Here is a 27,030-nt window from a genome sequence, read left to right as displayed (position 1 = left end):
CCGACGGACAGTCTGGCGGGAAGTCCGCCGGACTAAGTCCGTCGGATAGTCGGCTACGTGTGTATGTGGCATAAATCTAAGGGGTAGATTTGAAATGAGTGGAAGTTCTACTGATTTTATCATCCAATCATGTGGAAGCTAAAATTCTGTTTTTTATTTTCGTGGCATGTCCCCTTCGGATCTACAGCGAGTTTACTTCCAAGTGCACTTTCTAGTGCACTTGCAGTGCAAAGTGGATTTTCCTTCAGTAAATAACCCCCTATGTGTCTATCACTCATTCTGTTTGATTAAATAATGATGACTATAATTATGCTTTTTATTAGGATATGCACCATAAAATTTGCATTCTTTGGCTTATTAAAGAAGAAAATGTTTAATCTCTGTTAACTTTTTAGCTATAACATGCATGATCAGATATGTATTTAATTTACAGCAATTTCACTGATCCCACATTGGACAACGCGTATGTATTAATCTTTGCATTTATTTTCTATTATTTAGAATTGATTAATTACAATGCCTATAGTTATTTATTTTTATATATCACAGAGCATTACACCAGTTGTGGAGGTAACATCATGCAGTTTTCTGGGGTTATAACCAGCCCAAATTTCCCCAGTGATTATCCACCTAATAGTTTCTGCGTATGGAAAATTGAGACATCAAGAGATTATCGCGTGGAGTTGACGTTTACACATTTTCAGTAAGTGCATAGGTAGAAGGTTATTCTGTTCTGGCTAGTAGCACAACTTTTGCACAAGTTTTTTCCAGGCTGGTATCCCAGAAGATAGTTTTCAAGACTGATTAAGCACCTGCTGTTTATTCAATTAGCTACACACCCCTACACAGTCTACATGTTGTTTCAAGGCAGCCTTCATTTCAGAGATGAATTTATGATTTAAGTTGATGAATTATTATTTTCTTTTTATATTTTGAAAAACATAATTTAACCTCCCTGGCGATATGATTATTTCAGATTTTTGGTGCTGAAAGAGGTACAATTATTTTGCATGGAAATTTGCCATTTTATATTCTAGGCCTGTAATTCTTAGGACTAACGCACTTAAATCTGTCCAAATCAGAGTCTAGTAGACATCCTGGGTATGATAAAGTTTGAAAAATGAATCATAAATTATAATATAATTAATAACTATAAATTATAATAATAATATAATAATAATAAAAAGTATTCAATAATGTAATCAAATCCAAAAACACTGAAATTTGTTTAGCTGCAGAATTGTCGCTGTCATTAGATTTAGTGTTTGATAACAAATTTCCCCACAAATCGCTATCGCTCATTTTCTGCAAGTGATTCTAATTTATTATCACTGTTTTCTAGCTGGTCTAAAACCACTTTTGACATAAAGGGACACTTTTTGGTTGCTATGGACAATCTCCAAATTCCAGGGAGAAAAAACAGTATTTATAAATTATAATATAAAAGTGCATGCAGGACACTGGACAGACCACTAGAGACAAAGGGGATGTGTATTTTTTTCATACAGTACTGTAATCTGTAAGATTACAGTATACTGTACATGTACTGTGTTTTTACTTTTTTGAATTTGGGGCCGTTCTCTGTCCCCATGCGTTGCAACACTCGCAGGGAACAGAGCCCGGCGAAACTCGGCACTGTGTGAATCGAGCGAGGAGACAGCTCGCACTAGGGTTGCCACTTGTCCGGTTTTCCCCCGGACAGTCCGGGTTTTGACACACATGTCCAGTTTTCAGTGTGCCTGACACCCGGACACACTGCTGTCAGTTGAGAGGGGAAGTGGGAAAAGTGTCATTCAGAGGAAGGTGGGATGAGCTGCTGGATGATGGGTGGGTGAGAATTGAGGGCTTTGTATGGGTGAGACTTTTCTTTACTGTGTGTGTACAGTAAGTGCTTAGCCCTGTGCGATACTTACTTAGCAGCATGATCGTTCCGTGCAGAGCAGCTCCGCCTCCCATCTCCGCCCCCGAATTCGGCTCCCGCATCTTGCCTTCAGCCATGCTGCTCCTGTCTGCTTAACTGTGCCTTTCATCTTCTGTGCCTCTGTGCAAAGCAGCCCCGCCTCCTAACTCCGCCTCCCATGTCTTGTCTTCAGCCATGCTGCTCCTGTCCAGCTTGTAAGGTAAGAGAGTCCCCTGCTGCTCTTAGGCTGCTCCCACCCACCCATTGCCAGAACTTTATACACTGCAACAGCAGGTTGCTGACTCTTCTACACAGTGCCCAATGTATAGTGTGTGTCCTACAGTCACCCTCCTCTGTTACTCTGCGACCCCCTCCTGTCACACTGCATCCCCTCCTGTCACACTCTGCACCCCTCTTGTCACACTCTGCACCACCTCCTGTCACACCGCACCTCCTCCTGTCACACCGCACCCCCCTCCTGTAATGCCGCATTCCCCTCCTGTCACACTCTGCACCACCTCCTGTCACACTCTGCACCACCTCCTGTCACACTCTGCACCCCCTCTTGTCACACTGCACCTCCTCCTGTCACACCACACCCCCTCCTGTCACACCGCACCCCCTCCTGTCACACTCTGCACCACCTCCTGTCACACTGCACCCCCTCCTGTCACACTGCACCCCCTCCTGTCACACTCTGCACCACCTCCTGTCACACCGCATCCCCTCCTGTCACACCGCACCCCCTCCTGTCACTCTGCACCCCCTCCTGTCACACACTGCACCCCCTCCTGCCACACTCCGCACCCCCTCCTGTCACACTGCACCCCCTCCTGTCACACCGCACCCCCTCCTGTCACACCCTGCACCCCCTCTTGTCATACTGCATCCCCTCCTGTCACACCGCACCCCCTCCTGTCACTCTGCACCCCCTCCTGTCACACCCTGCACCCCCTCTTGTCACACAGCATCCCCTCCTGTCACACCGCATCCCCTCTTGTCACACCGCACCCCCTCCTGTCACACTCTGCACCACCTCCTGTCACACCGCACCCCCTCCTGTCACACTGTGCACCACCTCCTGTCACACTGTGCACCACCTCCTGTCACACTCTGCACCACCTCCTGTCACACTCTGCACCACCTCCTGTCACACTCTGCACCACCTCCTGTCACACTGCACCCCCTTCTGTCACACTGCACCCCCTTCTGTCACACCACACCCCCTCCTGTCACACCGCACCCCCTCCTGTCATACCGCATCCCCTCTTGTCACACCGCACCCCCTCCTGTCACACTGCACCCCCTCCTGTCACACTGCACCCCCTCCTGTCACACTCTGCACCACCTCCTGTCACACCGCATCCCCTCCTGTCACACCGCACCCCCTCCTGTCACTCTGCACCCCCTCCTGTCACACACTGCACCCCCTCCTGCCACACTCCGCACCCCCTCCTGTCACACTGCACCCCCTCCTGTCACACCGCACCCCCTCCTGTCACACCCTGCACCCCCTCTTGTCCCACTGCATCCCCTCCTGTCACACCGCACCCCCTCCTGTCACTCTGCACCCCCTCCTGTCACACCCTGCACCCCCTCTTGTCACACAGCATCCCCTCCTGTCACACCGCATCCCCTCTTGTCACACCGCACCCCCTCCTGTCACACCACACCCCCTCCTGTCACACCGCACCCCCTCCTGTCATACCGCATCCCCTCTTGTCACACCGCACCCCCTCCTGTCACACTCTGCACCACCTCCTGTCACACTGCACCCCCTCCTGTCACACTGCACCCCCTCCTGTCACACTCCACCCCCTCCTGTCACACTCTGCACCCCCTCCTGTCACTCTGCACCCCCTCCTGTCACACTCTGCACCCCCTCTTGTCACACTGTATCCCCTCCTGTCACACCGCACCCCCTCCTGTCACTCTGCACCCCCTCCTGTCACACTCTGCACCCCCTCCTGTCACACCGCATCCCCTTCTGTCACTCTGCACCCCCTCCTGTCACACTCTGTATCCTCCCCTGTCAAACTCTGCACCCCCTCCTGTCACACTCTGCCCCCCCTCCTGTCACACTCTGCACCCCCTCCTCCCTCCTGTCACACTCTGCCCCCTCCTGCCACACTCTGCCCCCTCCTGTCACACTCTTCCCCCTCCTGTCACACTCTTCCCCCTCCTGTCACACTCTGCACCCCCTCCTGTCACACTCTGCACCCCCTCCTGTCACACTGCACCCCCTCCTGTCACACTGCATCCCCTCCTGTCACACTGCACCCCCTCCTGTCACACTCTGCATCCCCCTCCTGTCACACTCTGCATCACCCTCCTATCACACTGCACCCCTCCTGTCACACTCTGCATCCCTCTCCTGTCACACTCTGCATCCCCCTCCTGTCACACTCTGCACCCCCCTCCTGTCACACACTGCACCCCTCCTGTCATACTCTGCCCCCTCCTGTCACACTCTTCCCCCTCCTGTCACACTCTGCATCCCCTCCTGTCACTATGTGCCCCCCCTGTCACACTCTGCTACCCTCCTATTACTCTGCCCCCTACTGTCACACCAGGGTACTGATGTAAAGAAGACTACTAATGTAAATTGAGATTTGAAAGAGGGTCTCTTGATTTAAGGAGGGCTCCTAATGTAAAGGGGCCCTTGATATGAGGAGTTACTGATATAACGGGCCCCTGCTGTTGTGAGGGAGGACTCTGATGTGAAGGGGGGACTCTGATCTCATAGGGGGACCATTGATGCTCAGTACAGTGCTCCTAATGTTAAGGGTGACTCCTAGTGTAAAGGGGGACTCCAGACTCCCGAAACCCGATGAAGGGGGACTCCTGATCTAAAGGAGACTTTAATGTGAAAGGGGGATTCCTGAACTGATGGAAGTCTTTGGGGGGCACTGATATAAAGGGACTCTGATATAATGCTGGTCTTTAATCTAATAGGGCGCTGATATAAGGGCACTCTGTTCTAATGGGGGGTCTCTAAGGAGAGGTAAAAATTTGCTGTGCGCTGTTAAAGTGTTCCGGTTTAGCTTGAAGAAAAGGTGGCAACCCTAGCTCGCACACACAGCGGGGAGACATTGCAGGGGACAAGGTAAGTAACTTTCCCTAAGTGCACAATATATACTTGGGGATTGCACCTCCTGCTGATATTCCCCCCAAAACTCTAAAAATACTTTAACTAAATATGTGCCAAAACTCACTTATAATCACTATATTACTTTAATACATTATGAACCCCCAAAGTGGCCCCCAAATATATAAAAAAAACACTGTTTATAACATCAAATGCAAATTTGTGTCTCAATAAATCATAGTCCTTAATAAGCAATGGTTGTTTCAATCATCTGCAACTGTGTCATCTCAATCCCTGTTCATCTTCTGATGAATATTCCACATGTGTCACAAAAGGAAAACCAACATCGTGCCACCACCACCTTTTAGAATGGCCACTCACCAGACTTCACCATACAGTAAGCCTTCGGTCCATTCAACGGTTAACCAATCCTCAATTTACCTCTCCCGTTAGCAATTCCTCAATAACCGTATGTTCATACAAAGATAAATAGAACCAATATAGTGTAAAACCGTTTCACCTTTAATTAGGAAATTCTTTTAAAACATATTGCACTCACATTTCAGTGTGTCTATTAGCCGACACCAAGCTTATCCAGCCATAAGAAAACAGCATGGGATCGGGGCAAGCCAATGATGTTCCGCAGGTGGTTCTCTCCTCCCTCCACTCAGCCGACCTGTTCCTGGCTAATTCCTCAAAGAAAGTATGTCTCCCACAGCTTCTATGCGTTTTGCAGTTTAGCATCATCAGGAAGCTGTGGGAACCTCTACCAACCAATCCTTTTATATTACCCTCAATTACCTGTTAAGGTGTCACCGGAAGTGGCGTTGCCGCCATCTTAATTCCAGAAGTGTATGTTTCACCTTTACCCTTTCACCAAAATACCCCTCTTAAACCTCTACTTTCTAGTTTTCCTTTATTAATTGAGCCAATTCTTTCTTGATATTATATGCCATCCACATAATTGTCTAAATCTCTTATGTGGATGACAATTATGTGGATGGCATATAATATCAAAGAAAGAATTGGCCCAATTAATAAAGGAAAACTAGAAAGTAGAGGTTCAAGAGGGGTATTTTGGTGAAAGGGTAAAGGTGAAACATACACTTCCGGAAATAAGATGGCAGTGATGCAACTTCCGGTGACACCTTAACCACTTTCAGACCGGACCAATTTGCTGGTCAAAGACCAGACCACTTTTTGCGATTCGGCACTGCGTCGCTTTAACTGACAATTGCGCGGTCGTGCGACGTGGCTCCCAAACAAAATTGACGTCCTTTTTTTTCCCACAAATAGAGCTTTCTTTTGGTGGTATTTGATCACCCCTGCGGTTTTTATTTTTTGCGCTATAAACAAAAATAGAGCGATAATTTTGAAAAAAAACGCATTATTTTTTACTTTTTGTTATAATAAATATCCCCCAAAAATATATAAAAAAAATGTTTTTCCCTCAGTTTAGGCCGATACGTATTCTTCTACATATTTTTAGTAAAAAAAATCGCAATAAGCGATTATTGATTGGTTTGCGCAAAAGTTATAGCGTTTACAAAATAGGGATAGTTTTATAGCATTTTTATTAATAATTTTTTATTCTTTTTTTTTTTACTAGTAATAGCGGCGATCTGCGATTTTTATTGTGACTGCGACATTGTGGGGGACCCATCGGACATTTTTGACACATTTTTGGGACCATTGTCATTTATACAGTAATCACTGCTATATAAATGCAGTGATTCCTGTGTAAATGACACTGGCAGTGAAAGGGTTAACCAGTGGGTGGCAGTGTAAGGGTTAAGTGTTCCTAGGGGTGTGTTACTAACTGTGGGGGGGTTGGGCTTTCATTTAGTGTACACTGATCTCTGCTCCAATCACATGGAGCAGAGATCAGCGTCACTAGTTGCTAGGCAGAATGGAAAAATGTTGTTTACACAGTATTTCCTCCATTCGGCCGCTCCGTGAGACGATCGCGGGGATGCCGCGGCGATCGAGTCCGCGGGTCCCGCGACCAGACTCACGGGGGTCCCGACCAGCGCGGGAGCGCGCCGCCGGCGGCGCGCTCCCGATGGCAGGGCGGCATCGAATATTGGACGTACCTGTACGCCAATATGCCTGCCCGTGCCATTCTGTCGACGTACATCGTCGTGCGCTGGTCAGAAGTGGTTAACAGGTAATTGAGGGTAATATAAAAGGATTGGTTGGTAGGGGTTCCCACAGCTTCTACGCGTTTCGCAGTTTAGACAGACTTTCTTTGAGGAATTAGCCAGGAACAGGTCGGCTGAGTGGAGGGAGGAGAGTACCACCTGCGGAACATCATTGGCTTGCCCGATCCCATGCTGTTTTCTTATGGCTGGATAAGCTTGGTGTCGGCTAATAGACACACTGAAATGTGAGTGCAATATGTTTTAAAAGAATTTCTGAATTAAAGGTGAAACGGTTTTACACTATATTGGTTCTATTTATCTTTGTATTAACATACGGTTATTGAGGAATTGCTAACGGGAGAAGTAAATTGAGGATTGGTTATCCATTGAATGAACCGAAGGCTTACTGTATGGTGAAGTCTGGTGAGTGGCCATTCTATAAGGTGGTGGTGGCACGATATTGGTTTTCCTTTGATGACACATGTGGAATATTCATCAGAAGATGAACGGGGATTGAGATGACACAGTTGGAGATGATTGAAACAACCATTGCTTATTAAGGACTATGATTTATTGAGACACAAATTTGCATTTGATGTTATAAACAGTGTTTTTTTGTATATTTGGGGGCCACTTTGGGGGTTCATAAAGTATTAGTATAGTGATTATAAGTGAGTTTTGGCACATATTTAGTTAAAGTATTTTTAGAGCTTTGGGGGAAATATCAGCAGGAGGCACCATCCCCAAGTATATATTGTGCACTTATCTTTAACCCACAAGGTGGGGGAGTCAGATCGGGATTGCAGCGCATCTAAAAAAAGAAGGGGTAGGTCTGAGCGCCGGTACAATTTAATTTTTTCTAAGTAACTTTCCCTGTATCCTGCGATGTGATCCAAAGTCCGGCTTGGGGTTATGGCTAATGGTACTGAAATTCCACCCTGAGCCAGAATCAGGAATACCGCCAAGGAACTTAAATGTGGCCCTCTTCCCGACAATCCTGGGTGGTGGTTGTTGGTGTCTGAGGGCAGGGGGCTTATCAGAATCTGGAAGCCCTCTCTAACAAGGGGGCTCCCAGATCCCGTCCCCCAATGTGAATGAGTATAGGGTACATTGTACCCCTACCCATTTACCAAAAAAGTGTAGTGTTACAAAACAAGAGATGGTTTTTGACAAGTACTTTATTAAATGTCTTCTTCCTCCAGTGTTTCTTCTCCCTCCGGTGTTACTTCTCTCTCTTCTCTCTCCACTGATTCTTCTCCCTCCTGTGTTACTTCTCTCCCTGCGGTCTTCTCTCTCCAGTGATATCTGCTTCGTCCACTGCCGCTAAAAATCAAAAGCACAATCTTCCTATGATGCTGGCTGCCCCTGTGATGGCTCCCGGTGTCTGACATTTCTTGTATAGCAATGAGGTGTGCCCATCCGGTGACATCACTCAGATATCCTGCCCCTTGTGACATCACGTAAAAATCATAAGGAGTGGTGTCGGTCCTTTGAGATGTGAGGGTGTTATAGAGTTTGTATAGGTGCAATCTAGGTTTGGAATAAATGCGGTATAGCGTGCAGTATGGGTTTGGTATGGATTGGGTAAACTTTGTGTCCTGCTCTCAGTGGCTTAATTCCTCCTACCAGTATCATAAATGGGAGAATAGCTCTCTCACTAGTCCGTGGGATGCCGGGGTGACCCCTCTCCCCAAAAGCCTTCAGTGATCAGAGATGGAAAGCAGAAGGGGAGTAGAGGCTCCAGTCTCCCTGTGGCAGCAGTGTAGGTGCTGAGGTGTGTGTATCCTCACTCCCAATATCAGGCTCAGGTCTCCACTGGTATGGTCTCCTGCTAACAGGCCAATATCCAGACAGAGATGCTCTCTATCTAACTTCAGTGGTGCCAAGAGAAAGAACTTCCCTGGGTAATTTAATAATAAATCATCTCTTCATTACTCCTACTGCCCAGTGCTTATTCTGTAGTGTAACCGTTTTAGTGTAGCCATTATATGGCTGCTGTCTCAAACTACAACTCCCAAGATTCTCAGTACTCTGCATAGAAGTCTATGGGCTTGCTTGTCTTTAGCTCTTCTTCTGCTCATCAGAGGAGGATGATGGAGCATACATTAATATCACAGTAGAGGAAGAGAGGCAAAGAAAGAGCAACGTTTCCTTCTCCATGTTGTTATAGCCCAGCACCTGGCCACAGAAGTTTTTAGACTTTAGTTAGCTATGGTAGTCTTATAATTGTACACGCTACATATACACATTCCTTGTACTTGGTGGTGGTGGTGGAGTCACGGTTATAGTACTTGTATTCTCATTTAGCTTACTTTGTAAAAAGTTACTGTATCATGTTTTCCATAGTTTCCATTTTATTTTTTAATTTTGTTTATCATCCATTATTACATCATCTCATTAATACATATAGAATACAAATATGTACACAGGCAAACAGTAATGTTAGCGATTTGCTGACTTCAGTATTATCTGTAAGATTTGAATAAAGGTAAGATTTTCAAAGCTCAAAACAGCTAATTCCCTTATCTATAATTGTAAAAATGGTAGGGCCAGCAGAAATTCAGATGCATCAACACCTGTTTCCCCTAAAATAAGACCTAGCATGTGTGTCGATGATGGCTGCAATATAAGCCCTACCCCCCAAATAAACCCCATCCTCTTTCCCCAAAAATAAGCCCTACCCTGAGAATAAGACATAGAAGGACTTTAACTAGGGCTTATTTGGGGGGTAGGGCTTATATTGCAGCCATCATCGACAATCACGCTAGGTCTTATTTTAGGGGAAACAGGGTAGTAGGTGGGGACACACCACTACAACAGGCTGTCATTTCAACAGTATCAGATGGTGCATATGAAATGTATATGCTGCAAGGGGTATGAGGGCCTTAAAGGACTTGGCAAGCGCCTAGTTTACTCCACTGCCTCCCTCATCATCTCATGCCAACACTGTAAACTGGTAAATAGTGGGTGTGTGGATATTTTTATGCACATTTTATCACTCAGGGATCTGTTACAAAAAACACTTTGCTTTTATATTGTGTGTTGGATTATACTACTTTTAAAACCCCTTAAGCCTGGGTTCACACTGATGTCAATTTACATCGGGTTTGATGCATTTAAGAACACACAGATTCACAGGTCATGTGAAAAGCATAGTATTCCATGGCTTTGGTTCACATTTATGTGTTGCGAATTTGGTACCAGGAAAAAAGAGGATCCTGTGCGTGTTGACTTGCAAGTATGATGCAAATTCCTATGGTGCAGTGCGAATTTTATCTTCATAGGCTTCAATTGAACTTGCAGTAAATTCGCAGCACACAGTTCACATCTCTGCGAATTGTTCACTGTCTGCCTCCTGAAATTTGCAGTAAAATTGTGGTAAATGTGTGGTAAAAATCGCGGTAAATTAACACCTGTCCACCTCAAAATGCAAGGCTAATTCGCAACTCACACAGGACAAAAAAATTAATCAAATTCGCAGCAAAGGCGGATCCAGAGTCAAGTCTCGGGAGGGACCCTGCCAAAATTCTTGCTCTTTTTCTGTTTATATCGCAAAAAATTAAAAACGCAGAGATGATCAAATGCCACCAAAAGAAAGCTCTATTTGTGGGAAAAAAAAGGACATACATTTTATTTTGGTACAGCGTTGCACAACCGTGCAATTATCAGCCAGTCAAAGTAACGCAGCGCAGTATCACAAGAAATAATCATACATAATGGCACACATGTATTTTGCGATTTGTCACATGACATTCATTCAGGGGAGGGCTGGCAGCCTTAGGCTTGGGGGGCAAGTCCAGTCAAGTGGCCCATAGAGCTAGTGGTGGCAAAGTGATGGATCAGGGAAAACAATCTAAGGTTTTACATTATCACAAAGGTGGGTTAGGGGCAGGAAGGACAATGTGGCCCTCCAGGGTCCATTTGGGACTTGTACCACCATGGCCTCCAGGAACTAAAGTGCAAACAAGTCTCTGATTGAATCCCTCAGAGCTGAGGAAGCTGAGGACCTGACCCCCCTGATGCAGATGAGCAAAGGAAAGAGCAGACGAAAGGCAGTGTCTGTGTGAAGAGGAAAGGGAGGGGGAGGAAATCCCCCCGCAGCTGAAGGTTATATCCCTTCACCTAGCCTGTCAGTGTCAGCGCCGCTGCCTTGTGGATCCTGTGTCAGTGACGGCTGGTAGTATGTCCGCATGGGGGCCAGACATGTACTATAAAGCTGCCACCTGATGGGGTTGTACTCAGCCAATTGCGGAACTGCACATGTGATGTTCACCACTGGCAGCACATCAGCCTTTTTACGGACAATCAGAGCGGCCCAGGGGGCAATTGCATCCCTGCCCCCCCGGCCCAGCCCGCCCCTGCTGGCACATAATATTGACTATCCTCTCCCTGGCTGCCTGACCTGTTCTCCAGCAGCTCCGCCTCTGTCATGTTGGCTCAGTCTGAGAGTGAGACTCCCTCCCACGTGACTCACTCAGACTGATGTCACTCGTTGCTAGACGCCAGGTGGCCCAGGCGTTAGCAACGAGTGCAGGAGAGAGGCTCCACCCACCGCTGATCCTCATCCTGGTCAGTGCTGGGCGTAACTACAAGTCAAGTCTCTCTCTCTGCGCCGCTGATCAGGTTATGTGAGAGAGACTCGGGCAGAGGAGGCAGCGCAGACAGAGCAAGTGAGAATGTCACAATGACATGTCACTGTCACTGCTACTATTTGGGGGGGGGGGGCAATTGCCCTGTTGCCCCCCCTGGATCCGCCCCTGATTCGCAGTACATCTCATCACAGTAGTGTGAACCTAGGCTTAAGCAACAAAGCCCATGTGGTTTGTCTGTTCTATAGGCTATATACAGAATTTCTAACATTGTGTTTTGTTGTTAGACTAGAAACATCATCAAACTGTGTCTACGACTGGGTGAAGATATATGATGGGCCTCCTCGAAACTCTACGCTTTTGGCAATGCTTTGTTATCCTCCAAACATCCCTTTTTACCGCTCATCATCTAATATCATCAGCATTGAATTTAAAAGTGATAGCTCTGTTCAAACGTCTGGATTCCATGCTAACTTTTCATCAGTTGTGGCAGGTAAAAGATTAAATATTCAAATTTTGTGGAACACTTACCTATTAACTTACTACATTATGCACCATGTTTTAATATCTATATTTACCCTCCAATCATTTCATTGCAGGTGGACCAGGGTGCCTGAGTTAGTCACTTTTATGGCCATTTATTTTTATAGGATACCCTATGCATGATAATTGCTCAAAAGAGGGCTGAACTTTTTGTGGGCTATTTTAAAAAAAAATCGCATCACACTACAATACATGAAATATTAGCATGTCTTCTCATACGATTCAGCACATGTGCATTGGCTGGTGCATTTGAGTTGTTATCGAGAATGAATGGCTTCCCAGTGTGAGCCCAGGAACCACTGGCACCATCTACGGGGGGGGGGGATGTTCACCCCTTTAATATGTACCGTAAAAGTGATCACTTTTATTGGAAAGCTCTTTGACCATAGTGCAACCAACAACAGCATGCTTATCGTAGTTTGAATACTCTGGTCTACATGTTTCACAGCTATAAGCTGATTTATTAGGACCAAGATGAAGTGTTGCTTAAAATGTGGATTATTGTTCATCGGCAAACAGGCCAGTATGTCTGTATTAGGGACGTGCGGTGAGGTGAGTGGCTGGTGAGGCACTGGCTAGTATCAGAGCCATATACACATAGGTTACATACGCCATGATCGTTAGAGCAAGAGCAGTAAATAGATAAATAATAAATTATTATGTTATAAAATATAGCATATAAATATATAATTTAGCTTCAATATAACAGTACCTTTTCAGCAGGCAGCAGATTCTCATTCTCCCTCTTAACTGGGTGAGAAAAACATGGGATTGTGGGTAAATCTTATACCCATAAAACCATGTTATTTTCTACTAGTTATGAGGGCTGAGCTGGGGGCATGGCCTGGACATGGCCAAGTGAAGTTCTTTACAGAGCTCCCGGTTACTTCCTTATCTCAGCATTTTCTATGCTAAAAAACGGTATGCTACCTGCTAAAAAACACAGAACAAGAGCAGCAACGCGGGGGACCCCTGCCACCAAAAACTCGGGCAAAATTCACTGCTTTTTTAAGTAATTACAGGGCCCTTCATCGGGTACCTTAGTCGCGGCTCCTCAAGGCCCTACACGTGATGCTCCTCAGAAGGCCCGACTACAGGATTTCGGCTCTGACTCGTCTAACCCTTCAGCCTCGTACGATACCTCCCGGGATTCACCGGAGAGAATACAGGGAGTATCGATGTCTTCCAGTCAACCACCTGATCTTAATATGATGGACCAGGACATTAGAGCTCTCCTTCAGGCCATCCTCACCAGATCTGACAGAGGCTTTGATTTTAGACCTCCAGGAAACCCATCAGAGAGACATCCAGGAGGGGAGAGGGGAGGTCTTGAATTTGACGACAGTGGAGGCCTCGGTTTCCTCTTTGAAAGGCTGGGTGCTGTCGCTGGAGTAGGCGAGAGACCAGCACCAGGACACCACCATTGCTCTTCAGCTCCATCTAGAGGATATTGAGGACCGGAGCCGCCGTAATAATCTGCGGTTCCGCGGGATCCCGGAGAGCTCATAATCTGAAGACCTCGGAGCCTTGGTGCAGGGAATCTTCCGCACAGTAACAGCAGATCCAGAGATGGTGTGTGAGTTGGACAGAGTCCATAGAACGCTGGGACCCAAGCAGACCTCGCGACGTGGTGTGCAGAATTCACCGCTACACCCAAAAGGAAAACATCCTGCGACGCGCATGGGAGCACGGTGATGTGGAGGGTTCGCAAGTTAAGCTTCTCCCGGACTTATCCAGAGCGACCCTGAGACGCAGGGCCTTACTTCACCCCCTCCTGGATTTAGCAAAGCAGAGAGGATTCACTTACCGTTGGGGTTACCCCCTATCAGTGACTTTCCGGAAGGATGCTAATGCCTGCACGCTTCAGACCCCCGCAGACCTGCCGGCCCTCTTCCAGCTTTTGGACACTGACCCGATTCCAGTACCGGACTGGCTTCAGATCCTACCACGTCTGACCGGCAGATTGGCTCATTCCTGATCCGTGGCCCATTGCCGCACCACCAACAAAGGACAGGACAAAGACAGCGATTAGCCTCAAAAAAAGCTCAACTTGAGTCACCTCACTGCCCTCCATCCCTGCCTACCGCTACACAACCCCCACTTATTGTGCCCATGTCACAGTTTCCCTGTCAAGCATTCTTTTTTCTTGTTACGGCAGAGCTGAACAAATACATGGTCACCCTTTCCTGCGTCTGCATTCCCCCCCTCCAGCACTACAGATCTAGTGGAGGATGGTTCTCTCTACATAACCAGCTGGGAACCACAGCACTGATCGGAGAAATAGCCTGGGGCTCTGAGACCCAACCCCATTCCAGAATGTATGTAAATTCTGCGGTGTGCTGTCCCTTGCTATGCCACCCGGGCTCTGACCAGGCACTGTACGCTGCTACCTTGGTGATTCATCCCCCTCACCTTGAGGAAGAAGAGTGCCAGAATCTCTTTGCAAGCAAAACGAGTGCTGCCCCCGATTGGGTGAATAAGCATGGAGACCCAGGGTACTTCCAACTTTTCGAAAAGGGCCAAGGGCACAGTTTCTTCGATCAGGGGGCCCAGGGTGAGGGAAGGGGGGTGGCTACCTATATATCTGCCTGGCAGCATATTAAGAGTCCTAGATATGGATCAACACTGACACTAGTGCCAAGCCTGCTCCTGAGACAAGGGATTTTATTTTCTTGATTGCCTGCCATGAGGTGTTGCTGTGGGGCTTAATTCTTGCTGGCATTAATGGGTTGTGGGATGAGAGGTGGTTTATAAAGCTGATTAGGTTCGTAAATGTTACCAGTCCTTTTGTTTGTCTTTTGGCTGGTTGGTGCTGCATGGTAAAATAAATATCTGGGCCAGATAGCCCTGGATTTTCTCTGTAAAGTGCTTAAGTTATTTACTGTTAAGTTTTGGGTTTTATTTTCTCAGTTTTTTGGATTACTGGCACATGACACGACATCTATACTTGCCGGGGGTGGGTTGAGAGCTCCAGGAGCTCGCTTTCCGGCTCTGTTTGTCCACCGACCCACGTAGGAACGCGCTCAACACCCAGTAGTTTGCTGGAGAGTGCATTAGCAGATCCCTGCTATATTAGTACTATTTTAGCCGCACATCTAAGTGATGGCTCCCTGACCTTTTTCCCCTTCCCTATTGGGCCTGCGGCTCCTCGCCTTATATCTCTCCCTTCCCCTTTCCACCTTCTCTTCCTTCTTTCCGACTTACCCCCCTACCCCCTCTTACCCTCTGCTTCTGGATACCATCTACCCTCTAACTTCCTTACTTCCAATCACTGGATATTTCAGACTCTCCCCCTCACTCGCCTGAGACGCAATGGCAGATTCGATCATAGTGACCTCCCTTAATGCAAAGGGACTGAACACCCCTGAAAAGAGACGTATGTTAATGCAAGACCTTAAGAAATCACGCACCTGACGTGGCCTTCATACAAGAAACACACTTTAAAAATGATAGGCTCCCCCGACTCCAAACTAGACTCTTCCCCCAGGCATACCCTAACCCTTCTTCCAAGACCAAAGGAGTTTCTATTCTGATCTCTAGCAGATTATCATGGTGCTACCAAGATGTACTAGCTGACCCCGAAGGTCGCTTCATATTCCTTAAGGGCCAGATTGGGGATGTCCAATTCCCATTAGCAACATTATATGCCCCCAATGATCATCAAGACAAATTCATTAAAGGTGACTCTAGACAGGCTGATGGTATACAGGGAAGGTCAATTAATCCTGGGAAGGGACTTTAACGTCCCATTGACCCCCCTCTTCTGACACCTCCACGGGCAAACAGAAAACGTATAGCACAATCTTTACTCAAGGCCCAGCTAGTTGATAATTGGCACTTGCAACACACTGGAGAAAGGGATTACACCTTTTATTCCCCCCCCCCCCAGATAAGTTGTACTCCATGATAGATCTTTTCATGATTCCACATGACCAACTACACTTAGTGAGCTCCTCCTCCATTGGGCTAATTACGTGGTCAGACCACGCACCAATCTCTCCCACTTACACCTTGTACGCTAGCTCCTCACCCAGATCCTTGTTTTGGCGCCTGAACAAAAGTTTCCTCCAAACACCTGATGTTTTTACAGATGTGACTAAAGAGTTAGACAATTATTTCTGAGAAAACGACACGCAAGGTTGCGACCCAGGGATGGTGTGGGAGGCTCACAAATGTGTCATCCGGGGGGTCCTTATTAAACATGGGGCATGTTTTAAAAAAACTTGGAATAAACAACTCACTATACTACTCTCAAATCTGGCCTCTCTGGAAGCTAAACACAAACACGCCCCCTCGCAACCCCTAGAACTAGAGGTGAGGACCTTACGCACACAGATTAAAGATCTGTTGCACTACAAAGCAAAGGCAGCGCTACAATTCTGTCGTAAATTGACACATGAATTGGGTGATAAATGTGGAAAGAGCTTGGCCAACTCAGTCAAAGACATAAAATCTAAGTCCTACATACCCCAGATAGTAGACCAGGGTGGACATAGAGTTTCAACCCCAACCCAGATAGCAGGGGGTTTCGTGATTTTTACTCCGACCTCTACAACCTTCCTAGCTCGGGTGCCAGGCAAGAAGACATAGACAGTTACATCACAAATTCCCAGCTCCCATCATTGCTAGTAGAGACCCAAGAAATATTAGATGGGCCGATTAGCTAAGAAGAAGTGCAGGGAGCAATAGGATCCCTGAAGCTTGGTAAAGCCCCGGGCCCAGATGGTTTCATAGCTCAATATTACAAGTACTTCCTTTCCATCCTTGGTCCACATCTGGTGACATTCTTTAATGCATTCGGTTTGGAGGGACATTTCTCTTAGAGCTCACATTTCCCTGATCCACAAAGAGGGGAAAGACCCAGGTTTATGTGGAAGTTACAGGCCCACGTCCCTTCTAAATGTAGACTTGAAGCAATTTTGGCGACAAGACTCACGCATCACCTCCAGTCCCTCATGCATCTTGATCAAGTCGGTTTCATCCTCACTAGGGAGGCAAGAGACAATACTGTTAAAGTGCTCAATCTCTTACACGTTGTGAAATCCACCCAATCTCCCTGTGTCTTTGTGAGCGCAGATGCCGAAAAGGCTTTTGATCGGGTGAGCTGGAACTTTATGTTCTCAGTCCTCTTACACATTGGCCTAGGCGACAGAATGATGAGGTGGGTAAGCAATATTTATTCGAGCCCCTCGGCCCAAGTAAAAGCAAATGGGGTGCTTTCACCCCCCCCTTTGCTATTGGAAATGGAACCAGACAAGGCTGCCCCCTTTCCCCCCTTCTTTTTGCCCTGTCCCTGGAACCTTTCCTCTCCACAATTAGGCAGAACCCAGATATAATCGGACTCCAGGTGGGTAACGTCCACTGTAAAATATTGGCTTACGCTGATGATATGCTGTTTTCTTTAACAAATCACAGAATCTCCCTCCCAAATCTCCTTCAGGAATTCAAAACCTACGGGACTCTCTCACACTTAAAGATACATTTCTCCAAGTCTGAGGCAATGGGGGTTGCAATCCCCCCTCAAACATTGATGGACATGCAATCTAATTATCGCTTCAAATGGACCACCACAGCACTAAAATACCTCAGCACGTACATCCCAACAGACATTTCACGTACATTTGAGTTGAACTTCCCCCCATTGCTGACCAAGACACACAGTTTGTTAGAGAAGTGGCATACCGGTCTCCACTCTTGGTTTGGAAGTGCAATCTCATTAAAATGAGTATACTTCCTAAGTACACCTACCTCATTCAAGCCCTCCCAATACATATCCCGTCCCTATATTTTAAGCAAGCACAAGCCCTTCTCACCCGCTTTATATGGGCTTACAAAAACCCAGACTTAAACGATCTCAAATGACACTCCCTAAACAACATGGAGGACTAGCGCTACCTGACTTACGATGGTATTACTGATGCAGATCGAACAATCTCAGAAATACATACCGCTGAAAAGCGCCTTGTGGTGCTTTAAAGACTTACCCTCGACACTGAAATCTCACCAGACCATTGGTACCACTCTGAAACATAGCCACCGGGCTGCTATTCAAGCAGCCCTCACGTCCTCCTCTTCTCCTCTGCTTCACATACTTGGCCACCCGAAATTTGATATAAAAAGGGAAAACACTGCGCTATAGTTTGTGAAAAGATGGCCACAACGGCCACAACAGCAGCCAACACCAAAAACAAACAAAGTTCAACAGATAAAATAATAAAAATAGTGTAGCGCTTCAATAATAAGTGTAATCAACACAAATTATATAAAAATAGTAATAGCAAAACAGAAATCGCACAGAACCAAATGCCTAGAAATAAAAGTCCAACTTAAGGCACTCATTCAACTATGTTGATGGCATAGGGGTGACCAAACCGTCACATAGAAGGAAAATGATGTACTGGACGAATGTGTTCATGCGGGTAAACTTGATTGTAAGCATCAAAATGAAAAGTGGATAAATACTTCTTACCGGAGCAGTTGGACTCACACAGTCATATGACGGTAGAGTCTAGAAGGCTTGGGGTCACACTCTGGGACCAAAGACTGTAAGGAGAGAGGTCAGTTGAGCTGGTGGAGGAGCTCCAGGCGGTTGTAGGCTCAATGGTGGATCCTTTCAGATGAAACATCAAAGGTCAAGGTAATCAAGCTCAGACGCAGCCCGTTGTACCAATACTCCAGCCTCCCCCGAATGGGGAGGGGGGTGTTTGTGAAGTTTTACACCAAAGCAATGGAGAGAAGAAAAAAGAAAAAAAGGCTCCACATGGTGCGGGTCAAACAATATAAAAACGTTGGTTTATTAAAGTCAAAAGGTAATAAATGACTTGGTGATCACATAAAAAACAAAATGAACTAAAAGCAATGTGGGGTACCAACAGCTCGCCCGACGCGTTTCGACATATGTGTCTTCAACTGGGGCATCAAAATTTGAACCAGGGTTACTCTCTTGAGGATATGCCTCTCTCAGAAACTCCAATCTAAACCATGCAGCTGGGTTTGTAACTGAGGGGCAGTGGCCGTCCATTCCAGCTTTGACCGAGTCAACGGGAAACTTTAGAGTACCTTTTTGGAGGGCAGTGCAATTACACCACTTTCTCCATTCCATCCCCAATCCCCAGCACTTCACATGACAACAGACGGCGTTCTAAGACCCCTGTACGGGCACAGACCATTGCCTCACATATTCCCTTCTGAACACACCATCCGATCAGCCACAACTACCCTGCCTGTCCAAATGGGAAAAAGATCTAAAATGCACATTTACCCCTGCACAGAAATAGCGCATTATTACCTTGGCACTTAAAACCTCCCTTTGTACTAAAATACAAGAAACAAATTTTAAGCTCTTCACCCGTTGGTATCTGACACCCTCCAGACTACACAAGTGCTTCTCTTCCTCCTCCGACCGGTGCTGGCGCTGCGGAGATGAGGAGGGCACTCTGATACACATTTTCTGGTCATGTCCTAGGTTGACGGACTTCTGGAAAGATGTCTGCCATATCACGCAGGAGTTTACGGAACTTCCTATCCCAGAGGAAGCCGCATTCTTCCTCCTGCACCATTCTCAGATTCCCATCAAGACTTGTAAAAAAATGTATATTAAGACATCTATTAAACGCAGCAAAGTCTTGCATTCCTCTTTACTGGAAACAAAGCTCTCCCCCATCTACCACACACTGGATTCGGAAAGTTGAGGAGATAAAGAAGATGGAGGATTTAATCCTCACATCACAAAATAAAATAAAAAAATCTTTAAAAAAATGGGACAAAGGGAATTCCTTTATCTTCTCAAGTGAGGGCTGCCGTCTCATGTTGACCGGACCTGTCCACACACAGCCGCCTTCTCTTCTTCTCTTCTTCTTCCTTGAGAAGTTGACTTGACGATGTCTCTGGCCGTAGTGACAGGGACATGTTGCGCGGCGACTTATATAGGGACAATGGGCAGGGTCACCAGGTGATGTCCCTGCCCATTATGATGTCACAGTCCCAGCAGAAGAGAAGGCGGCGATGACAGTGGCGACAGCAGTGACAGAAGAACGGGCTACCGCCAGTAAAAGAGCTGGAAGAAGGAGCGGAGGCCCGGCAAGAAGAACCGAAGAGGGTGACAAGACCCCCAAAGTCGGAAGAAGACCCCCGGGCGGCGACGAAGAAGAAAGCCGGGCTCCTCCGCTAGTAAAAGAGCTAGCAAAAGAGCAGAAGATAGCGGAGGAATCCGGCGAGAAGACCCCCCAAGACGGAAGAAGGCCCCTGGAGCTGTGCAATAAATGATTTTTAAACCTTGTGTTGTGTTTTATTTACATTTTTTTCACAGGTGAATGGGTAGGGGTACATTGGACCCCATACTCATTCACATAGGGTGGGGGGCCGGTATCTGCGGGCCCCCTTATTAAAGGGGGCTCTCGGATTCCGATAAGCCCCCCACGCGCAGCACACGACAACCAATGGCCAAAGTTGTCGGGAAGAGGCCCTTGTCCTCATCAACATGGGACAAGGTGCTTTGGGGTTGGGGGGCGCACGGCCCCCTTTCCCCAAAGCACCCCCCCCATGTTGAGGTCACATGGCCTGGTACAGCTCAGGAGTGGGGGCGCTCGCTCGTCCCCACCCCCTTTCCTGACCGGCCTGGCTGTGTGCTCGGATAAGGGTCATATATGGACCTTGGGGGGGACCCCGTGTAATTTTTTCGGCGTAGGGCTTCCCCTTTAAGTCCATACCAGGTGACAGGGCCAGCGACGTATCAATCTCGCTGCCGAAGGCAGCGACATTGACCTCCTGCGCTAGTGCCGTCTACCTGGAGCCGCGTTCAAAATGAACAGACTTTTCTCCGTGTGCGGGAAAGTCCGTTCATTTCAAAAGTCCAGCGGACTAGCACACACACAGCCAGCATGAGTCCGGAGGCCAATTTTTGAGTCAAAACTACTTTCTAAGTCCGCCAGACTTTTGGGGGAAGAAAGTCAGCCGGAGCCCACACACGGGCGAATTATCCGGCGGATAGTTTGATCGTGTGTACACAGCATTAGAGCTCATCACTAACCCACTTAAGTACTTGGTCTCTAGCTACCGTCGCGTCTCATTCCCCCCCCCCACACCCCTCCTCTATCCCCCCTATATCTTTTTTTTTCCCGTCTCACCCCCCCTTAAGAAAAAGAGAATGGTTGGAAATAGGGGCCCCCACTCTTCCCTCAACTGGAGTGGATTGATTTCAGTGGAGGAATTTCTAGACGATCTAGGTCTCTGTACGGTGTTACTATGTACGGAATACCGCAATTTGTTGTGATGTGATCCTTCTGTTGCAACTGTACTTATCCCATTACTGTGCTGTTATGCAATTTTTATATGTACCGTGGGGACCTTTTTTCCCTTATTTGGAGTTGAATACAAGTTATATTTGAAAAAAAAAAAAAAAGAGGGCTAGGCTGGAAGTGAGCATTTGTCTTTTAGACACATGACCCTTCTATGATACTGCAGTGAGAGGCGCGCCTAAAGGGGCTGCTCTGTATTTAGTTTCTGACAGGTTGTGCAAGAAGCCTCCATATAGGTTGTAGGAGCCCAAAGTTTTTACCAGTGGTGGGGTAGCATACCCCCCAAATTTGGGGTCTCTATGACCCCAGGTCGCCGAGCTACAACCCTTGAAGCTTGATTTCTTTTTTTTTTTATGTTCATGGCCCTTCCTCACCTGCCTCCCCTGACTGCACGTCCCTGGTCTGTATATCCACTTCAGCTCCAGGCCATTTCTATAACTTTTTGTTTACATGTAACAATCAGTATTTTTTGCTAGAAAATGTGTTATAACATTTTTGGGAAAAAATAAATTTTTTTCAATTGTAAGGCAAATTAACACAATACATAACCCAATTTAGTTTTGTAAAGTTTAAAAGACGATTTTACGCCGAGTAATTACATACCAAATATCTCATTCTTTAAAATTGCGCACACCCGTACATCGGCGAAAAGTGAAATAACTAACCAATAACTAATCTGGGTGGCACAGTGGTGCAGTAGTTAGCACTGTCACCTAGCAGTAAAAAGGGTTGCTGGTTTGAATCCCAACCATGACTCCTGCCTGGAGTTTGCATGTTCTCCCTGTGCCTGCGTGGGTTTCCTCCAGGTACTCCAGTTTCCTCCCACACTCAAGACATGCAGGTAGGTTAGTTGGCTTCAGTCCAAAATTGGTCCTAGTATATATGAATGGGGACCTTGGATTGTGGGCTCCTTGATGGTAGGGACCGATGTGAGTGTGCGATGTACAGGGATAGGGACAATTGTAGACACTCACTCAGGTTGAACTGGATGGACTGGTGTCTTTATTCAACCTTACTATGTTACTATGTAAACATTATAAGTAGCATAACCATTTTACTAACCATAGGTGATGCTTTAAAAGCCTTTACAGGTTACCACTTTAGATTTACAGAGATCTACTGCTAGAATTACTGCCCAAGATCTGATGTTCGTGGTGATACCTCACATGTGTGGGACGATTGCTGTTTGCTTGCATGCAGGACCGACACGTACATTAGCCTTTGCCCATGAGCCCGGGAGGGGGGGGGGGCACTTTTATTGATATTTTTTATAATTTTTTTTATAACTTTTACTACTGTCACAAAGAATGTAAACATCCCTTGTGACTCTTTATGGAGGGATCTGGGGACCCCAAATCCCTTCTCTGCACTTAAAAGCATTCAAAACACCAAGATAAGCATTTTTGAATGCTTTTATTTATTTAAAAATGGTACTGATGACACTGGGATAAATTGGACGTGATGTTAGTTCACCTTCCGGGTTACTGTTATGGAGACCTTAGCAAAGCCGATCCTGGCTTTGTTCGGGTGTCCAGCCAGCCAGTGGACATGCCGGCTGGTTGCTTGGGTCTCCCGGTGTGAGGGGAGAGCCCAAGCAACCTGCAGAAGGTGGGATTCCCCTCCTGCTGCTTGTAACAGCAATTGGGTGGCCATTTTGATTGCTCTTACAAGCGAGCTGACCGCCAGCTCTAAAAAATGGTACCAGGATGATGCCAGCAGCTGCAGGCATCTTCCCGGTACAACCAATTGAAGTCAAGCGACGTACCAGTATGTGAATTGGCAGCAAGTGGATATACAATTATATCTGTAAAAAAAATACAACAGCCGTGTTAAATAAACATCACATAAAGATTATTAATCATTCTGTTTATACTTTGTCAATCATTGATATAAAATAATTAAACATTAAGTTAAACACAGACATATTCCAGCAATGCAATAGAAAACTTGTCGTTAGCTCATGTCATCTTCCCCCTAACATGCTTCCTTGGTTTGTGGGTAAAAAAGATATCTGTAAAAGGATCAACTAAGTGTAAACAGAATTGTTGGTGATCTAGTCATGTACAGTATATGTCACAAAAATTGCTGCTGACATTACCGCCCATAGCGTCGGCAGTAAAGCACTGCTATTTTTAGCGGCGTTTTACCGTCGGATTTGCCGCGCATTTCGGCCGCTAGCGAGGCGCTTTTACCCCCTGCTAGCGATCGAGAAAGGGTTAAAACCACCCACTATACGCTTCAACAGCGGCGTTTTGCCGGCGGTAATGCAGCGCTGCCCCATTGATTTCAATGGGGAGCAGCGGTGGAGGAGTGTTAAACACACCGCTCCTTCACTGCTCCAAAGAAGCTGCTGGCAGGACTTTTCCTGATGTCCTACCAGCTCACCGCTCCAGTGTGAAAGCCCTCGGGCTTTCACACTGGAGTGAATGGAGCAGCAGTTTGAGGTCGGATTGCAGGCACTATTTCTAATGTTATAGTGCCTGAAAAACTCCCTATGAAAGGGGTGAAAGGGGTCTTAAGCCCGGACCATTTTGCAGGCCAAAGACCAGAACACTTTTTCCGATTTGGCACTGCATCGCTTTAACTGACAATTGTGGGTCGTGCGACGTGGCTCTCAAACAAAATTGACACGTGACTCTCAAACAAAATTTGATCACCCCTGCAGTTTTTTATTTTTTGCACTATAAACAAAAAAAAGTGACAATTTTGAAAAAAACGCATTATTTTTAACATTTTGCTATAATAAATATACCCCAAAAATGTATAAAAAACATTTTTTTACTCAGTTTAGGCCAATATGTAGTCTTCTACATTTTTTTGGTAAAAAAAATAAATAAAAATTACCATAAGCTTTATTGATTGGTTTGCACAAAAGTTATAGCATTTACAAAATAGGGGATAGTTTTATGGCATTTTTTTTGGGCAATCAGTGCTATACAAATGCACTGATTTCTGTGTACATAACACTGGCAGTGAAGGGGTTAACCAGTGTAGGGGTTAAGTGATCCCTGGGGAGTGTTTCTAACTGTGGGGGAGGGGGTGTGGCTGTGTATTGCATGTCACAGATCTCTGCTCTGATCATAGGGAGCAGAGATCAGCGACACTGTCACTAGGCAGAACGGGGAGATGCTGGTTTACATTAGCATCTCACTGTTCTTCCTCCCCGTGAGACGATCGCGGGTATCCCTGAGGCGGCCGAGTCCACGGGACCCATAATTGGACTCACGGAGGTCCCGACTGGTGCACATGTGATGGCAAAGCGGCAAATTTAAAGGGATGTAAATGTACGCCCATTTGCCTATCCATGCCATTCTGCAGACATACATCGGCGTGCGCAGGTCGGCAAGTGGTTAAAGAATATTAAATCCTCATCTTGTAAACCCCCCATTCAGTTTAAAATAGAATGAAAGGCAAAAAATGTGTGAATAGATATAAAAAAAAAAAAAATTTCCCCTTTATTTTTTTTTTAAGTGATCACATACCTTCTGTTCTCAGCTGCATAAGGAACTCAGAGAGCTAGGGGAGGAGAAACAGTAGCACACTGGTCTAGCCAGTGAATGGCTATGCGGGTGGTTGGGGCATGTCAACATAAACATGATCATTAGATTATCTCACAACAAGCTCAGCCAGAAAAACTGACCACACTGTGCTCTCATGCCTAGTGTTGTCATTTTTTAATAGGAAAGTAGAAGGACTGGCATTATCACCAGGCATTTCTGCCAAAGGAAGCAATACAAAAAAATATAGAAGTACGTGGTAAGCCCAACAGACACATATCAGAAATATGAAATATTGGGGTAACATATTTTTTATATTTATCGAGGAACAATAATCCACTTGTTAAAGGCTAAGTTCACCTTTGTAACATGTTACACCAGTATGTAGGGTGTAACATATAACGTGTTACAGTCTCCCTCACCTCCCTCACCTCCTGATCCCCTTCCCCATGACAGAAGGCAGGGGATCCTCTCCCCACACCTGCTGTCACAATTAAAAAACAGCGTGGCTGTGCAGCGCTCGACCCACACAGCCACGTCATTCATTCACAGTGATCTCAGAATGAATGAACTACAATTCCTATCTTCCACTATAGTAGATGGTTTGTAGATCTCAATGAAGTGTGAGGGGCTTGTGAGTATTCTCATAGTTCGCTGACACTTTCTATAGATTTCAAAACAGAATGCTGATGCCTCTGCATGGGCAGGAGCTTGACATTGCGCCCGAAATCTGCTGATCTGTGTAATACTCTGCAGACTCCAGGAAAAAAAAAACTTGCAAAAAAGTTCCATATAGCTCTATAAGATACAACATTTCACATCACTTATATGAGTTTTACTCAGGGGTCAAGTCCTGGGGAAAAAGTGTGGGAACTCCCATCCAAGATCCACTCCCCCACCAAAAAAATAAAAAATTATACGCTTCAAAAGTTGTATTTTTCATCCAATTTTTGTATTGTGTGTATGAAGCTTAACTGTTAGTACATAAAAAAAAAAAACAATCCTCAATAAACATAAATACGGTAATTCTCTGAATAATCAGCATTCATTCAATTGGGCTTCCATGCAAATGTGAACATCATGTTCTGATCTTTATTGGGGAATTTTATTTTGTAGTGTTTATGTGGGGAGTTTACACTTTTCATTGAACAGAGTTTGGATAACACAGGGTTAAACAGAAAGGTCATAAATTAACTGCACATTATCTGGACAGAATGCTTGGGGAGATAGTGATGTGTTCCTGCTTAGGAGACGTATGTTAGCTTGGGGCGCTGCAAACTCTGCAGGGCTCCAACATACACTCGCTGCTATTCCAACCCTTCACATATTTCCACATAAACTTCCCTCCTGGCATTAAACTTTGCCAAGTATTGTGCTCAGCTTACCACCCCAAACTGATGTTCCTCCCTCAGCTCTCCTCTCTCCCTGCATGTCCTGTGAGCACAATAGCTGATCTACCTATCAGCTAGACCTAGACCTGATCTACCCGTCAACTAGCTGTGATTGACAGGTAGATCGCAGCGGAAACTGTCATGGGGCCCCCTATTGGCAATGCCTGAATGGTCAGGTGTGTGGCACTTACTATTGCGAGCTGTGTCTGCGGCTGCTGGTGTAGCACCTGCCACGCAGCTCGCATACTTCAAAGTCTTGCAGGAGATGGCTGCTAATGGTAACTGAGTTCCTGTTGTGGAAAAAGTACAGGAACTCCGTTCCCATGCGTTCCCGCAGGACTTGAGCCCTGGTTTTACTCTTATTTACTAACATTATATACTGTATTTTACATTTTCTTGTATGTTGCCTTTTGAGTCCCACAATTTGTTTGTTCCTCTACATACAACAAGATAAATTTAACCCAAAGTATTGACATATGAGCAAAACTATTATAACAATGTTTTGATAGGCAGTTAAAATTATATATTTTTTGTAAACAATATTAAATAGATTTCTGATTATTTAATGACAAGGTATGGCACCGC

At 46.0% G+C, this 27,030-nt stretch overlaps 1 protein-coding gene across 5 annotated transcripts in view; it reads left to right on the top strand.

Moving 5' to 3' along the window:
* LOC143987702 (scavenger receptor cysteine-rich domain-containing protein DMBT1-like) overlaps positions 1-27,030 on the top strand; it is a 136,272-nt gene that overhangs the window by 32,915 nt on the left and 76,327 nt on the right. For 4 of the 5 annotated variants that reach the window (XM_077486641.1, XM_077486640.1, XM_077486643.1 and 1 more), the window contains 3 exons: positions 434-463; positions 550-703; positions 12,006-12,211. In XM_077486641.1, the coding sequence (XP_077342767.1) occupies positions 434-463; positions 550-703; positions 12,006-12,211 (390 nt within the window). The remainder of the gene's footprint in view (positions 1-433; positions 464-549; positions 704-12,005; positions 12,212-27,030) is intronic. The other variant, XM_077486642.1, reaches the window with a different exon arrangement.

Source organism: Lithobates pipiens, unplaced genomic scaffold (genome assembly GCF_037356315.1).
Source record: "Lithobates pipiens isolate NorthernLeopardFrog02 unplaced genomic scaffold, aLitPip1_a1.2 Scaffold_18, whole genome shotgun sequence".
Lineage (NCBI taxonomy): Eukaryota > Metazoa > Chordata > Amphibia > Anura > Ranidae > Lithobates > Lithobates pipiens.
This window is presented reverse-complemented; position numbering and strand designations above follow the sequence as displayed.